Below are 17960 nucleotides of genomic sequence, written 5' to 3'. Positions count from 1 at the left end.
AAGAATATGGTAGATATCTATTAGTACTTCACCTGTTAGAGGAAAGATGTCACATGTGAACAGCACAGATTTATTTTATTTACTCTTTAATGAACAATCACAGCTACAAATCAAAATATTACATTATTGATTCAGCTACAGTTATATTACTGGCATAATGTGAACTTAACTGTTAGTGCCTCTATAGTATTTTAACTTTCATAAGCTTCAAATAAGTAGGACGCCTTCAATAAAGATGCTTCCTGATCCCTTCAAAGTAAACTTACAAGGACCATAGGTAACAAGACGGCGTTCCGACTCGGGCGTTGTGTTAAAGAAGAGGACGGATTATCAATACTGTACATACAAAGTGATAAAACGGTTAAACCTCGAGGCATCCCAACAGCTAGCGTCAAGTCACAGTAACAACAAGAACACGTGCACAAATCAAAACATGCATAACAGTTGGCTGAACATAGTTCAGAGTATTGGATGTGTCATAAGCACAATGCCATGAAGAGGCATTACTTTGGGCCCACCCTCGGGTGCCAGGCTGACACACGGTGCCAGCAGGCCAGAGAGAAGGCGCTTCTTCAATACACGCTCTCATCGACCGCACGCGTCGTCGTACGAACGGATTGGCTTGGTACGACGCCGCGTGTCGGGAAAAGAAAGAAACCGTTAGGCTGCGAGGAGCTGGCTTGTGGTGTACTGTACGTTTTGAGCTCACAGGTTTCCTTGGTGGCCATTTTGATTCTGCAGAGCCGAAGCGTCGGTTATTAACGGTAATGAATTATATTACGAATAATCTAAAAGTGCAGCATGTTCTTCTAAATATTTCTTATCTATAAGTTCCCCAGCAGATATAATTCAGCCTAAACTCACCTGTATGATGCTACTGTATTATGTACTGCATGATACTTTTAATAAAATTTTCTGGAGATGATCCAGAAAAACCTTGAGCAATGTTGCATTCAAAATGGCCACCACGGGATTTCACACAGACCCAAATATAAACTTTGCAACAGGGTTGGGGTCTGTCCACTAAATTCACGACTTAATGTAAACGACAGATCGATTAATGATATTTCAAGCACAGTTAAAGGATATCAACTTTCTACTTTTTATTTTTTTTAAATGAACTGACCCCAACCTCGCACTGTCCAAATGGTTAGTTAGCCAGTAAATCTAAATGCAGCTGGTTTAATCTGAGCTCCTGTAGAAAATAAGCCAGCTTCAAAACCCAAAAGCACGAGTCGAGAAGCTGTGACGCCTCGACATAGTAGGCTCACAGCTCCTTTCGTCGCTAACGTACGAGAAATAATTGTCTCAAAGCTTTTTTTCCACAAGATTAAAAGTTGGAACAAGAACTGTTGTCAAAGCACTTCATCATATAGCAATACATCAAGTGTGTTTGATAGATACAAGTCCATGTACTGTATATAACATCAGCGACTTAGTTAATGATACAATTTGTATCAAACGAGGTTTTTCTCTGTCTAGCATGGATTCGGCCGGGATCTGCTACAGACGACGGGACGCGCGCCGCCGAGTTAAATATATTTACAGTACGTCCACGTTTCTCTCGCTGACGGCGAGATGTTCTCGGTCTGTAGCAGATGCCAGAGTCGACCCAAATCAAAGGGTCCGAGAGAAAGAGAGCAAGAGGGAAAGAGAGAGAGAGAGAGATGTCCCTTACTAAAACTAAGGTACACACGACAGGGTCACCCATCTCTACAGCTACAACTCCAAGCAAAAACACTGACGTCGTCCCAAATACGACGACCATCTTCCCAACACCCATTTTTACCAACATGGAAAAAAAGCCCCACAACACACACGAGGAGATTAATATCGTCAACAGACCTCGGTCAAATAGTAGTTTGAGATGTGATGACAGGAGCGCCAGAGGTGATTGTGAAATATTACTTGAATATTGATTTGGACCGGCAGTAGAAAATGTGTTCCAGTCTGACTCAGGAAGTGCAGCCGAAATATGTTGAAAATCATTGACTAATCTTTCATTGTAAAGATTTGACTGTAAACTGAAAAATAAAAAGTGACTTCGATCTGACACATAACTGGTCACATTGAAAAAAATGGATCTAAAAACACTTCATGTTTTAGTTTGAGTCAATTCATTTCAACAATCTTCTTTAACTCGATCTAGTTGTTGCTGCGCAGTGAACAGGCTCTAATCTCAGATTATCCTCAGCATTTCTTGTCCTTGAAGCAGAACTTCACCCTGTTTGTGTTTGTTTCAGTTTCAGTCCAACGTTTCGTGTCGGTGTTCAGTATCCGGTTTGGGCTTTCTCTGCGAGGATAGCAGCCGCCAGCTGCTGGGGGTCCGTGACGTGGGGGCTCCGAGCCATCACCCGACTCACCAGCTCAGACGGGAAGATGTTACACAGGTTTATGTACACTTTCTCTCTCACGTCCCCGTAGCAGCTGTGCGCAGGGGATTCTGGGTGCTGCTGCATGTAGGAGGGAGGGGGGTGGGACGGCACCGAGAGGTGGGAGCTGTGAGGCGGGTAAGGCGGGTGTGGCGAGTGGGCCGGAGGTGGCGGGTGGCCGAGGTAGTGTGTAGGGGACGGGTGGAGGGCTGGGTGGGAGGAGTGATGCTGCGAGTAGCCGTCCTGCGCCCACGGCGGAGTCTGCCAGGAAGACTGACGAGTGTCCGGGAGGTTCTGATAGGTCGCCGGCTCGTATCGGGACGGAGGGAGCGGCGGCGGTGGCGGCTGCCGATAGTACGAGTCCCAGCTGGGTATTGCTTTGGGACGGTGGTGATGGTGCGAGGCGGAGAGGTGTTCGTACAAATGTGAGTCGGACACGCTCTCTGCTCGCGTCGGGGCCAAGCAGCGGCCGAGAGGAGACCCGGGGGCGTGGGGGTTGGACTGGGGCAGAGAGTGGTAGTCACCTGGGCAGCTGGAGCGTGTGGCCAGGGGCTGGTGTTGGAGGTGAGGAGGCAGGGGGTAAAGGGGGCGCTTTGGGGGGGCGTCTGGGGGAGGCTGATCGTGGGCACAACCCTGCCCGCGTGTGGCGCCCAGGTGGTAGGAGTGTACGCCTGGATGTTGGATGTTGGTGTACTCTGCAGGATGAAGGCCACAGAGTTCATGGTGGGAGTAAAGGCGGCTGTGGGCGGCGTTGGGGAAGTGGACGGTGTCTTCCAGCAGGCTGTCTGGGGCACATCCGGGACACGACCGCTCACCGTAAGAGTCACAGCTACTACCACAGCTGATGCTGCTCTCGCTGCCGCACTCGGAGCCCGCCGAGCCCATGGAGCCGAGTCGCAGGTCCGTGTCGTTGGGGAAGCGACAGTCCGGGCTCCTTCTGGACGAGAGGCTCAGGCCGGAGTAGGCCCGCGTCACTGAGTAGTAGCTCAAGTCTGGAGACTCACAGTGAGGGTACAGGTCGTGTCCGGGAGCCGGGAGGTGACAGTGAGGCATCGCGGCTCTGGACTGTTGGTCCGGTGGGAGGCTGAGGCAGGACGGGGGCCCTCCCGGAGCTGGAGACATGCTGACGTTCCCGCTGCAGCTGCTGCTGCTGGGAGTGCTGCTGCCGCTGCTGCTCTTCTGGCTCTCCGCTCTCCCTTTAGCCAGCAGCTTCTCCTCGGCGTCGCTGTACGACAGGGCCCGGATGCTGGGGTCGGACTGCCTCTTCGTGGCTCCCTTTTTGGCCTCGATGCTGCCGGCCGGGACACTGTGGCTCTTCACCAGCCCAGCGTCGCCCTGATTCTTCGAGGTGACGCAGGTCTTGGCGCTCGCCCGCAGCTCATCAGCCACGGCACGCTGAGGCTGTGCTCCTCTCTCCGGGTGGTAGTATTTACACTTGTGGCCATAAGTGCACTTCTTTCCTGCGCAGAGGAAACAAAGTTTGAGTATTCATGAGCGTTACTGCACCACGGACATTAAACTGTAATGATTGGGCTGAAATGCAGTGCAGCATGCCTCACCGTATGGACAGGGCTGCTTCTTCTGCTCGGGCATCACAGGTCTTTTCCTCAGGAAGTTATCCAAGCTCGGCCCGTGACGACCTAGAGGATCATCTGGTGGCATGAACCTGGAAGAAGACAAAGGAGGGCTTAAGAAAAACAAAAAACAACCTGTATTCCACTTGAAATTGTCTGTCTCTACATGGTGTGAACACATCCCCTCTCTGTGATCCGCCTCGTCTTACTTGTCATTAACGAACGAATACATGAGCAGCCGTTCGTCTATGAACTTCTTCCACTCAGGCTTCTCGTTTGCAAGGTCTCTGTAGTTGTCATTGGACACAATGATACCGTCTGACTCATAGGCCAGCTTGACAATGAAACGGTCGTCATAGCACACCACTCGCCGGCCTTGAACGCGTCGTGAGGGAGTGAAGACCAGGATTTTTTCCTTCTCTAGGCGACGCAGGATCTCTTGATCTGAATAAAGGAGCATTATGGGAGGGTTAAAGGAAATGTGCTACGAGGAGGCCGAGGGATGTGGGTGTTTTTGTGTACTAACCTGTTATTGGTGCGTCAGGGCGAGACTGTTCTTTCCTCCACGCTGGCACAAAGACTGTGACGTCATGATGGCCGCGCTCAAGGAACCAATCTACAGCCAGCTGGATGCCCTGACACGAAAACACTTCTTTGTTGCCATGGCTAGAAAACACAAGAGATAAAAGGTAGCCAGATATTAACATTTTCTGTTTTAAAGAAGTTTTTTAACAAAATGTCGATTTCCAGATATACGGCCGCTCACCTCATGGCCACGTTACTGCCGTCCACCACTATCGGCCGCAGGTTGTCCTGGTCGCAGGTCGAGTCTGCAGGACAGGGAGAGTCGGAACGCTGAGTGTCGAGCAAGTCGGAACAACCGCAAGAGGATGAGGATGAAGAAGAGGAAGAGGTAGAGGCCAACGAGCCGGCCGGCTGCTCGCTGTCGGATTTGGTGCCCAGCTTGACCAGCTCTCCAAGGATGTCGTTAATGAGGGTGTCGGGGCCGAGCTTGGACAGCACCAGTCTGACCGTCTCCTCGGAGTAGCCCAGCTTCAGGGCAAATTCCAGCTTCGCCTGGTACTCCTTCCCCCCCGCCTCAGGCGCCGGCTCTGCAGTGGGTGGAGCGGCTGGAGGCTGCTCGCATCCGGGTCCGAGGGCGGACCGGTCGGGGTCAGGTTCGGGCTCTGTCGTGAGTTCAGGAGGAGGCTCAGGAGGCCCCTCGGTGCCGAGGTCCACACACTGGGTCCGACAGAGCGGCTGGTGGGTGTTCTTACTGTGGGTGGAGCCTCCCTCTCCTCCGTCCGAGTCGGCGCCCGCCGCGAGGGCCGGCTCGGGAGACGGCGCCGACTCGCAGTCTGCATCGGATCCGCCGTTCTCCTCGAGCACAGCCTGTGGAGGGGACTCGGTGTTCCCGGAGCTTTCCCCCTGCTCCTCCATAGCAGGGGGCCGATCAGCCCCCGCTACGTGGAGATATTCCAAGTCCGGCCCCAGGTCCAGGATGTGGCCTGCTCCTGCCTCCACATGGTCCTTCTGGCCCATGAATGTGTCACAGACATCCAGCTCACCGGGCTGACTGCTGCCCTCTCACAAAGCTCGATTCATTGGTACCTATAGGGAAAGACAAACAAGAGCATGCGGTCAATTTATATATGCTAATCTGTTGTTGTTTATGATGAGATGACACCGACTCCTACAGGGAAAGTGGGTAAATCCCTACTTGAACTCATACGAGGGTGAAAAAGAGGCCATATGCTTCAGTCCACACCCACCGTGAGGACTCGTCTGGAAGCGGTGAGAAGGCTAAACCACAAACCCAAACTTAACTTTTTAATTTGTACGTTTTTTTAAATATTTGTCTTTTATTTGTACCATTTCCATGTCAATAATGATCCACCTATTTCATTATTCCGTTTTGATTCGACAGTGAAATCTGCAAAATGATAATTTGGACTCAAGTGGCGTCATTACACTGTTGGCTTCAAGTGGTGTTTGAAGATAATGTCACTTTGGTCTTAATTTTAATCAGGAAATTTGACTGGAAGTGTCTGAGCTGATATTGTTTACGCGTTCCTGTGACTGTCTGGTGCAGTCGGGGACTCCGCCGAGCCGCCGATGGGCAGACACAAAGAGCTGAGGGGGCCTCCCACTCTAATTAATGGACTCCCGCTTTTTTTGTTAGTCAGGCCTCAGTGTGTTTTTATAGGGCCACGCCACAGCACATTAATCTATGGAAGAACAGAGGGGGAACTGTTGAACAAAAAGGAGAAGACACCAGGCCGTTAACGCCGACCCTCCTTCCCCCTCCCCCCTCCTATTCTACCTGCTAATTACGATCCATATGCTTATTCCCACCGGGGTGGTTGAGTCACTCATTAAAGCGCTGGGGGACTCTGAGCCAATCAGAAAATTGCATTCAACGGCTGAGGACATGATCTAATCTAAGTGAAAGGTTTCACTGCCGGCGAAGATTTGAGCTTCAAAAGAATTACTGACTGGACGTCTATAAAGTCAAGTCGTCTGAACTTTGGTTCAGACCTGGTCTGACCTCAGTAACCCAGAAAACTGTCAGGACAAAACCGATGCTGGAAGAGGAAGTGACTTGAAACTGGTGGGAGAGGGCGGGAGGGCGGGACCAAGTGAGTGAGCATTTTATGAAAAGGGGGCTGCCTAGCAACGTGGCTGAGCTACTGTTGCTAAGCTACAGCTGTTGAAAGCATTCGTCCTCCTAAATGCCAAGACGAGGGCTGCAACATTCAGGCGGCTGCGGCGACGACGCACGCACTGCAGAGAAGGCCCGGCGTGGGGGGACGGAGGGGATTTAAAAGTGTGCCTTGCTGGCGTCGCCACGCCACCCTCCAGGACAACAGTCGGCCCGCGGCGATGATGAGGACCGGGACCTTGGCATGGACCAACGTGGGCGGTGATGGAGCCTTCCGATTCTCTGAAATGACTCATGCTGCTGTGAGGAGAGAGAGAGTGGGGCGACCGGGACCAATTCCACACTCACTCTTCACTGCTGATGAACTCAAACCGTCTTTTAAGCCCGACAATCAATTTAGTCTAAAGCGTCACGTCAGCATGTCGCAGACCTGACTTTACCCCCAGATGTCTAGACGAGCACGCAGGAAGAGTTATTAAACCATCAACGCCAGATTGAACTTGCATTCAGTCATAAATACACACTTCCATCAGAGCAGGATTTACTTTGGATTATATCACAATAAACACACAATAATATTGTTTTTACATGAATAGGACAAGAGGACAAAAGTCTATCTTAAGAAAGATAAAGAAAAAATATATATATACTGCAGTGCAAGGTAGAATTAGGGAAACATAAGCACAACAATGTGCCTTGACAACAAAAGTAGGTCAAAACAAACTTTCTAAAGTATCAGAGAGCGAGGCATTTTAAATAAGTGGTTGTTTTTCTTTACTTTTTAAGGCAGCAGTTGCAGTCAGTTTACCCCCGATGTCTTTTTAAATCAGAAACAGACCGACACTGAGTTCAAACTATTCTGATATATATTCTGTCGACATTACACCAGTATGACAATATAAAATGTGTCTCTAATTGAGCTTGTTTTCTTCATTATTTCATTCATTTTTAGGCACAATCACAGTTTTACACACCATGATGTCCCATTCATCAAGCTGTTCAGATGTCTAATAGCTTGTATTTGAACAGCGTGCACCAATCACTGTTTTCACAGAGTTTAGAAGTCTCCTCGTGTGGTCCGGCGGCCGCCAGCCGCCGCAGTCGGATCAATGAGGAATCCCCCGAAACAGACCAACGACAGAGAGAGATCCAGTCACACCATCTCCACATGCAGTGGGTGCATCTTTCAAACGTTGGTAGGTTGGCTTACACACACACACACACACACACACACACACACACACACACACACACACACACACACACACACACACACACACACACACACACACACACACACACACACACACACACACACACACACACACACACACACACACACACAGCATCAGCAGGCTTTGATGGAGGCAGTAATGAATATGTAACACAGTCTTTACAGCGCTTTGTATGTGGCAGCTTTGTGCAAGTGTGTGCAGTGGGGGTGGTGGGGGGGGGGGGGGGGGGGGGGGGTTTGAAAGGCAGCTTGGGAAGGGGGGGTGGCACACCAAAAAAAAAGGCGGGGGGAAGAGGATCTGTCTGGTGGTGTATTGCTGCAAACCTAACACTGCAAAAGTTACAGTAGCCGGGGGGGTCGGAATAATCAGACAGAGGGTGTGTGTGTGTGTGTGTGTGTGTGTGTGTGTGTGTGTGTGTGTGTGTGTGTGTGTGTGTGTGTGTGTGTGTGTGTGTGAGACACGCCAGGCTTTCCCCGCCAGCAGCAGGGCAACAGATGTCCACTGAGCAGTACTCGCAACTGGTGTCTCCCCTACACACACACACACACACACACACACACACACACACACACCCAATGTAGAAATTGCACAGTTTCTGGGGGTATCACTGCTCAGTTAACACCTCTTTGCTTCTCTCAGGTTCTCCCTCATGTCGCACGCCCTCCTGCATCAAGTTTCCCATCAGCACACAGAAAACTGCAACACCGGTGTAACAGCTGCAGACGAGGAAGGTTCAGGCAGGTGCAAATCCTCTCACCAGAGTTCAAAGTTGCATCATTTCCCTGCAATATTTCACAAGTATCATCCACCAGAGAGAGCGATCTGTATCTTTTCTTCTCTTATCCTGAAATGATCACTTCATGAATGTTTTGTAATATTGAAGTGAATCCTGAATACAGTTTATGTATGTATTCATGATGCCCAGAGGCCTGGAAAGAGGAAATTGACATTTACCATAGCAAAGCTTTGAGCAAAACTTGCATTTCGATTTTTAAAATTTCTGATCTACACGTTTTCTAAGCAAACTTTTCCCACAAATTCACTGCACTTACCAGATTGGCTGAGCAGACAAAGACAAAAACAATACAGATCAGCTCATTTCCACACTTTAAAATCCACAACAAGCGAGAGGAAAAAGTGATGTAGGCAAAACCCAGAAGAGTCCCCGGGTCCGCAGGACGGCCGCATCCAGAGCCGACGCTGCAGGTGAGGGAAAGTCCACCTCCGGCCCAGTGAAACCTGTCCTCGGTGTCTGAGTGTCTCCCACCGCTCTGGACAATGAGTGGCAGAACAGATGGACCAACAATGTCTGCCGTTCCCTCGTCTAGAGTGGCTGCTCCTCCACCAATCGCAGCGCGGCGGCTCCACACTGAGGCGCAGGGATGAGGGCAGGAGGAGGAGGAGGAGGAGGAAGAGGAGGAGGAGGAAGAGGGGAGTGGCCACAGGCAGATGCCTGCGACACCCAGTTTCCCCAAGGCACGCGTTCTCAACGTGCACCGGGACACACACACACACACACACACACACACACACACACACACACACACACACACACACACACACTGAAAGGGCTTCCCCTGTGTGGCCGATGAATCAACGAGGGGCGGGCGGCCGAACAATGGAGCCACACAATGGGGAGGCCGAGGAGGGCAGCTGCAGTGTGAGGGCCGCTGCTATTACAGCCCGGGGCGGCAGTGGAGAACACCTGGCCTCAGAGCGCCGCCGTCACTCTCCGCTCTTTGTCTCGGGGTCGTGGGGGGGTGGAGGAGGGAGAGGAGGGAGAGGTCGAGCAGAATAGCTGGCTGAAAGACGAGCGCGGCCTTTAAGAGAGTCCAAGAGGAAAGAGGAGAGTGTGGCCGGCTTTTCAAGAGGAAAGAGAGCGTGGGGGGGCGAGAGACATCAAAAAGTTTTATGTCCCAATGAGTACGAGGGGGCGACCTGCTCTGCTTTGTCCCGGCACACTTAGGGCAGATGACTCGGAAGCACAAATCTTTGCCTTTTCGTCGTCTTCGTAAAGCGAGTGTGGAGGATTTGAGTCAACGTAGGCAAACTTACTCTGACGCGTCAAAGTCAAGCGACACAATCACTGAGTTTCCTGGAGCAGGAGACTTCATGATGCCATAATGACACTGCGGGGGTTCAGGTGCACCGACGACTCGTCCACAAACAATTCTGAAATCTCCTCCGTGGACGAGTTGTCCCACAAAACAAACATCCCATCCACAGCGGTTTCTCCATCTTTGTTCCGTCTCGTGTAAAAACTCCTGCATGTCGTTAAATCACACAGAATGTCGTTTGATCTGGACTCCCAGTTTGAATATCGACAACGAGGTTTATTCCACATGAGATCTGAATGTTGAACAAACAGCCGACCTTTAAAAACACTTTACAGCTTTTATTGAATTTTTACTCACAGATCATTTATTCCTGACTTTTGATCTGAACTAGAATAAGAGGGGGGAACTTTTTAGTTTTTTTTTGAGGGGATGCTTGAATCAGAAACTGATTTATTTATTTGTTTTTGGTATTTTATGAGTGGGTTCACTGATCACAGCTGCTTATTATAACACTCCAGGACCCGATTAAACAAAAGAGGAAACAATGTAGATATGACTGAAAACAAGATACTGAGAAGGAGAAGGGGACACACACACTCTGTGGACCATCTGCCCGAACAAACAGGTGTGTGTGTGTGTGTGTGTGTGTGTGTGTGTGTGTGTGTGTGTGTGTGTGTGTGTGTGTGTGTGTGTGTGTTACTCTTGACAGAGGATGACAACTGCCATCCAACCACAGTGATCAGTCGGAAGAAACTTTAACCTCTTTAGGACCTGGAAACGTTAAACTTGGTAAGCAGATCATCAATTATTCTTTTTTGATTTGTTGTTGGTTGCCGGACACGTTTACGTCAAAATATTGTGTAGCGAGTAAATCAAGAGGAGAGATAACAATGATTACTACACAGTGACGGAGTACAAGAGATAAGCATGTTTACCCATCAGGATCTATTGAACTGCAACACAAAAAGGCCGGAGGAACGACTCAACACTGCCACCCAGCATGCAACAGAGGTATGACACATGTTCGTTCTTCCTTGTTGAAACCAGTATATTGGTGTTGGACCTCAGTTGATACTTGCTTTAAAGTGACTGAGTTTTTTTTTTGTTTTGTTTGGGCTCTTTGTTCAAACCAGAATTGCCCTCAAGGGGGCAGCGTATGAACTTTGAACCGCATAGTCATGAGTGACAGTTCCTGCAGCCAATCAAAACACGCCTAACAATCGTACCACTTAAAATCTTGCATGTCAGAAGACGTTGGACCGAGCTCTATGTTAGATTAGCTTTTTTTTCATCAAATTTTAAGAATTGATTTAAAGACAATTCCGGGGAGACTGGATTTATTAGAATACCAGGTGACGGACGACTCCTTTAATAAACTAAAAAAAAAAAATCTAACCTTTTTGCACTTGTGACCTCTCTGACCCCAAAACAGCCGATCCAACCAGTACAGATTAGGTCAGAATGGATGAAGAGAGGAAGCCTGATGCAGCTCTCAGACCGCTGCCTCATCTTTTAGTCTCATGAAGTGATGTTTAGTTTGAAGAAGTGAGAGATCTTTTATGGGGAGGGGGGTTAAGACACAGCTGTCCGTGGTAAACAATCCCCCTGCCCATCATAAATACCCCCAGAGAACAGACAACTAGTGAAAGCGCGTGTTTGGCTCGGGCCTTTTGCGCTCGTGCGGCTTTCAAACTACATTTTTCACTCATTTCACACCTTCATCATCTTCATTCCTTCATGCAGACCCCCCCCCCCCCCCCCCCCCCCCAACCAACCCCACCCCGCCTGTTGACACGCATCCCATGCACACAAACTGTGAGCGCGCACGGGGACGTGCACGGTCACCGCAAACCAACACCGTCACGACCTCCCCGCGCAGCTTTCACCCGCACCGACCTGCGGCCGCTCCGCTGCGGCTCCACGAGTCCCGCCCGCCTGCCGCGCGGGGCTCGCGCCCGCTCCCGCTCCCAGCCGCCGCACGATCCGCTGTGCACCGAGAAGCAGCTTCCAACAGCTCCCATCATACCCCGGCGACGGGAAACATCCGGCTGGTCTCTGCAGCGTGACCCAAACTGGAGCGTCAGGTTCAACAGCGCCAGCGCGGAGCAGCGCGTCTTTACGCAGCTGCGCGCGCGTCACAATAAAAGCAGCATATTGTATATTTCGTCAGTACAGACACAGACAGGCCACGAAATGTACAAATATCTCAAATAAATCCAGTTTATTTGGTCCAACCACATACCAACAGATTGGTGCCTTTAACCAGTAGTAATAAAACATTTATATGGCTTTTAAAATTGAAGATACGTTCTCCAAGCGCTGCAAAACATTTTAACAATTTCAAATGGTGTTTTTCTTCATTATATCTTTGTTTTGAATTTGCACAAGATAATGAGCATGCATAAAACTATTTATTTTCCACCTCTAGAAACTAGAGGTTTTTAGGTTTTTAGGTTTTAAATGTGACCGTCCTGTCGCGGAAAATTACCAACCGAAATTTCTATTTCTACTTGAGTTGGGACGACTAGTCGTAATAGTCGACTACGATTAGCTAGTACCCAACTAATTTTTTACTAGTCAGTTAATTTAATTAGCATCAGTTTTCTACAATTTAAGGACAAGTAATCTAACAAAACTGTATGTTTATGGCTGCTATGTTTGTTTGATCCAAACAGGTTAATGTAAATATTTCCATCGTGGGACTGGTTTAAGGTTAATGCATACTGATTGTAACACAATTGATTTAAACCATATGCAATTTTGCAGTTTTGTTCCTTAAATTTTTGAGCTTCACTGCTTATATTTGAACTTTATTTACTATCAGACTCAGTTGACGACTAATGCTGCCCGACTAGTCGATGAGTCGTTCCAACCCTAATTTATATTTATCCTCATTCATTGAATTTGTTCTCCAGTTTTCTCTTACTAAATGACTTTTACTCGGTTTAAGTTGATCAATAGGTTGATTTCTGCCCTCTTGTCGCCTTAAGATATTGCTTAAGATGATAATAATTGGCATTTGATATATAATAAAATCACAAATAACTTTTAGTTAATAAATATTATATCTATAAGGATGACTGATTATAGTGCATGACTATTTTGTATCACTATTAAAAGCTAACTATCACTCAGAAAAGACAAACGTATGTATCAACCCTCTTCATTGTGGAGAAGTAATTTGAATTGTGCCCCAAAATATTAGCTTCCATATTAGATATTTTTGTGGAGAAGAAAGAATTTAATCGGCCAGATTAAATTATTACATAAAAGCCTACTCGTGACAAACTGACAGTACATTTGGAAAATGTTCGAGTTTCATTTTGAAAGAGCTGAAAGGAAACTGAGTGTCTGTGTAGTGTGTAAATTACATTGCGTGTAGTTACTGTGTATGGCCACAAGAGGGCGGAAACACCCACAAGACGTGAACATTAATATGATTTTATTTGGTCAAACTTGTTTCGCTGCTTAAATTATAAGACAAACACAGGGACACACTACTTTACTTTAAGACTTTAATCCTGAATTAAACTGAAAACCAGCTGAAAGTATCTTATTTACAAGACAGTCAGCCACAACACCTTTCATGATAGCTTCTTTTTTTTTTTTTTATCAAACATGGAACTCTACTTTCTTTTTAGGCCAGGTTTGAAGATAAGCTGAATAAAGAAATATGTGAGGTCGTTTTGGCAAATTAATCCAAGTTTATTTAAAGCAATACAGACAAGTAGGAGACGAAAACGACAACCTGTGATTGTTGTTCCTGTTCTAAAAATATATATATGACTGTTGATTTTACAGATTCAATATTATGTGTTTCTATATCAAGGGAGGGCGTTCATCTGCCTGCATGTTTTCAATGTTCCACTTGAACTTGATGAATGTTTCTTGAAGTTCATCACTGTTATAGCTGATTTCAGTATTTGTCCTTGTAATTAAGAGTGTGCACTCATATGTATATCTGTATCCATGCAGGCATCTGCATACCATACCCAGTTTATGTTTACCATACCTTTTTTTATTTTTTTAACATATGTTTAAAAAAAACAAAAGGTGAACCCACCTTCCAGATGAGCTTTATTCGCTTGTTAATAGTGGAGAAAATGTTAAATAGCTGGAATGTTCCACTGAGCTGTGACTTTAAGTTAAAAAGCAATAAGCTCACAAAGCACAACATTTACACATGGTCTATAGATATGAAGAGGGGAGCAGGTTGTGTTTAAAGTTGTTTCTAACTGACTTCTAACTCAATTAAAGGCTTTCATTCAGAAACATACAACGTTTGGGAAAGAGAACCATAATAACAATAAAATTGTGTCTAAAAATCGTTCTAAACTGTTACAGTCCACAGCTCCGTAACATCTGGATCCCCTGTTTCCAGCAGAAGGACGTCTGCTTTAGATTTCAGTCGAAGCTTCTTTGCAGAGCAAACTGTCGAGTCTGTTCCGTTGTTGTAATTCACACATCTGGCCACAAGATGGCGATAAATCAGGAGCTGCCCTTTAACAAAATGGAGGTTTGCCCTCTAGTGGTCAAAAGTAGTAACTACTACCAGTGTATAGCAGAGAACTAGTGACCACAGGTCAGTAAATGAGCAATATTTACTTTATGGATCAGTTTTTGTCATTTTTGGTCAAAGTAAGTTCTTCGTTCTTTCTTTATTAGTTTATTTAAGAGGGACAGAACAGAGAGCACTGTTACAACAATAGCAACCGATGCCGTGTCCATGAGCCATCTGGCCAAAGGCTAATTTGCAGACCCGGTCCCCAACATGAAACAGACAAACAGTTATACATAGTTATACATAAAACATGATATAATATAAATAATTTGCAGATTTTTTAAAAGTGTATTTGGTTGGTCTTTAACCAGCGCTTTGCTTTGCTGTTGAACTGGTTCGGATCTGTGAGGGTTTTTAGTTGGGCGGGTAGGTTGTTCCAGATCTGTGGACCCTGACCTGAGAAGCTGCTTCGGCCGAAAGTGGTTTTGCATTTGGCAGGTTTACAGTCACCGTTTGCAGCGCCTCTAGTGGTGACACCACAGGGGTTACAGTTCTCTATCATTTTGCATACAAACTCAGGCGCAAGATTATACACACATTTAAAGTTTAATTTTAAGAATGAGTATTTAATAAGTTCTACTTCTTCCCACTCCTTTCTGGACGTGCATAATAATTCTGTTTTACTACTATTACTGATGAATGGTTAAATATCTTTGGTTTATCTGTGTGCACTGTTGATTTTGATACATCAATTTGAGTTTATGTTCAAAATGGAATGAAATGGAATAACCTCGCTTAAGAATGCATTTCTATTGAACTCTTTTCTATAAGCAGTTTGTTTTTGTACTTAATTCCTGTTAAACTTTCACAGAATTGCCTTAGTTTATACCAGTTGATATTTTCGTCCCATTTGAAATACGTTTAAAGTATTACTTGAATTATTTCATATTTTGTTTTGTAATTTAGATTTTAATTTTCACGTTTCCCTATTCATGTGAAAGCTTCCTCAATAGCCTGGAGTAGTTTAGTTTTTTTGTTGCAAGAGTCACTTTATCAGAGTGTTGTTTACCTTTTCCTATGTTTACACTATTTGATCATGTTGGCAAAATTGCATAAATTGTCTTTTCTTTCTTTTCGGGCTGTTTTACAAGGGAAAATGGTTTGGATGTTCAGAAACTTGCAAATTAATCTCAAAATGTAAAAAGAATTGTGATAAAATCGTGATTTTATTACAAAAACATTGTGATATTTTTGCCATATCCCCCACACCTCCACTGAACATGTAGTCTGATAATCCATCAATATATTAGTTTCACACAATCTAGATTAAAAATAAATCTTTTATCAGCTCAGACATGAATCATGTTTTTGTCTTGATCACTAGATTTGATTTTTCATGAAGAAAATTCTGTAATTAAATGAGACTGCTAGTACGAGTACTTGAAATTACATGTTTATTTTCTTTAAACAGACAAAACGGAGAAAGTGGTGGACCATCCAGCTGAGACTGAAACTCTTCCCGAGGACAGCTGAAGGTGACGGGCAGAGAAACGTCTAAAATCTAGTCTGAAATCTCATCTAAAATCTAGTCTGAAACTGGTCTCAAATTAAATCAAAAAGCCTTAAAAGGTGTTTCACTTGTACTTGACAATAATCAATATTAAAGATAATTCACTGTGCCTATTTATCTTAAAGTTTGACCTTTGTAAGGTTTTATCCAATTGTTAAATCTCTCAGACTGAGTTGACTGGCTCCATCTTGTGGCATAATTATGTAACTGCACACAAAACAGCCAGATCGATAGGTTGGTCTTTATTGTCATTAAATGCAGAATGATTAATGTGATTTTTCGGCTCCACATGTTCACTGATGAATTCTAAGTCATTGACAGACGAAATCTGTCTGTTAGGAGTGTAAATCCAAGTAAAAACCAAGCCTGAAAGTATTCCAAAGAAGTGACTCATTGTGTTTACTTGTTGCACTTGACAAGAATCAGTAGTAAAGATAATTGGCTGTAAGTATTTATTTTAGTTCTTTCTTTAAACTGTAGTGACTGAAGTCTCTTGATGAAACCTGGGACTCATCGTCGGCCTACAAAATAAGTGATCCAGTCATGAAAGAAGATTTTTCTGCTCCACGTTCTCACTGACGACCACTTGAAGTCATTTAGACTTGAAATGTGAGACTTGTAGTTGTCTCTGTGAGCAATGTCAATTCACCTAAACACAAAGCCAAAGGCTACTGTTGAATCAAACCTGAACCTAATCTGGAGTCCAGTCTGAAACTAGCAGTGAGACTATCAGAATATAAAAAAACAAAAATAAATATAGCCTTACCAAGAATGGTCAAAATATGAAAAGTTGAGATGATGATAGAATTGGCTCAGAAATGATGGTAGGGCTTATAGTAGGGCTATAGCCTTACCAAAAATGGTCAAAATATGAAAAGTTGAGATGATGATAGAATTAGCTCAGAAATGATGGTAGGGCTATAGTAGGGCTATAGCCTTACCAAAAATGGTCAAAATATGAAAAGTTGAGATGATGATAGAATTGGCTCAGAAATGATGGTAGGGCTATAGTAGGGCTATAGCCTTACCAAAAATGGTCAAAATAAGAAAAGTTGGGATGATGATGGAATTGGGTCAGAAATAATGGTAGGGCTATAGCCTTACCAAAAATGGTCAAAATATGAAAAGTTCAGAAATGATGGTAGGGCTTATAGTAGGGCTATAGCCTCACCAAAAATGGTCAAAATAAGAAAAGTTGGGATGATGATGGAATTGGGTCAGAAATAATGGTAGGGCTATAGTAGGGCTATAGCCTTACCAAAAATGGTCAAAATATGAAAAGTTGAGATGATGATAGAATTGGCTCAGAAATGATGGTAGGGCTATAGCCTTACCAAAAATGGTCAAAATATGAAAAGTTGAGATTATGATAGAATTGGCTCAGAAATGATGGTAGGGCTTATAGTAGGGCTATAGCCTTACCAAAAATGGTCAAAATAAGAAAAGTTGGGATGATGATGGAATTGGGTCAGAAATGATGGTAGGGCTATAGTAGGGCTATAGCCTTACCAAAAATGGTCAAAATATGAAAAGTTGAGATTATGATAGAATTGGCTCAAAAATGATGGTAGGGCTATAGTAGGGCTATAGCCTTACCAAAAATGGTCAAAATATGAAAAGTTGGAATGATGATAGAATTGGCTCAGAAGTGATGGTAAGGCAATAGTAGGGCTATAGCCTTACCAAAAATGTTCAAAATAAGAAAAGTTGGGATGATGATGGAATTGGGTCAGAAATAATGGTAGGGCTATAGCCTTACCAAAAATGGTCAAAATATGAAAAGTTGAGATTATGATAGAATTGGCTCAGAAATGATGGTAGAGCTTATAGTAGGGCTATAGCCTTACCAAAAATGGTCAAAATATGAAAAGTTGAGATGATGATAGAATTGGCTCAGAAATGATGGTAGGGCTATAGTAGGGCTATAGCCTTACCAAAAATGGTCAAAATATGAAAAGTTGAGATGATGATAGAATTGGCTCAGAAATT

The 17960-nt window shown here is 45.2% G+C and overlaps 1 protein-coding gene and 1 long non-coding RNA gene across 2 annotated transcripts; one reads left to right on the top strand and one right to left on the bottom strand.

The window, feature by feature from the left end:
- Window positions 1-63: 63 nt before the first annotated feature.
- On the bottom strand, window positions 64-5488 carry LOC308127524 (putative ribonuclease ZC3H12C; the record flags this gene model as incomplete). The annotated part of the gene is made up of 5 exons (XM_080492628.1): window positions 64-3832; window positions 3932-4038; window positions 4156-4390; window positions 4473-4612; window positions 4713-5488. 5 exons carry the CDS (start codon window positions 5486-5488, stop codon window positions 2271-2273), a joined length of 2820 nt encoding a protein of 939 aa, XP_080348754.1. The 3' UTR covers window positions 64-2270.
- A 5083-nt stretch (window positions 5489-10571) lies between these two features.
- LOC308127523 lies at window positions 10572-16245 on the top strand. Its single transcript, XR_013936512.1, has 3 exons — window positions 10572-10689; window positions 10843-10911; window positions 15873-16245. It is a non-coding gene; the product is annotated as an uncharacterized lncRNA (long non-coding RNA).
- The last annotated feature ends 1715 nt before the right edge of the window (window positions 16246-17960 follow it).

This window comes from Lipophrys pholis (genome assembly GCF_963383615.2).
Source record: "Lipophrys pholis genome assembly, chromosome: 23".
NCBI classification, from domain to species: Eukaryota; Metazoa; Chordata; class Actinopteri; order Blenniiformes; family Blenniidae; genus Lipophrys; species Lipophrys pholis.
The sequence above is the reverse complement of the archived record's forward strand: the minus strand, read 5'-3'. Positions and strand labels throughout refer to the sequence as shown.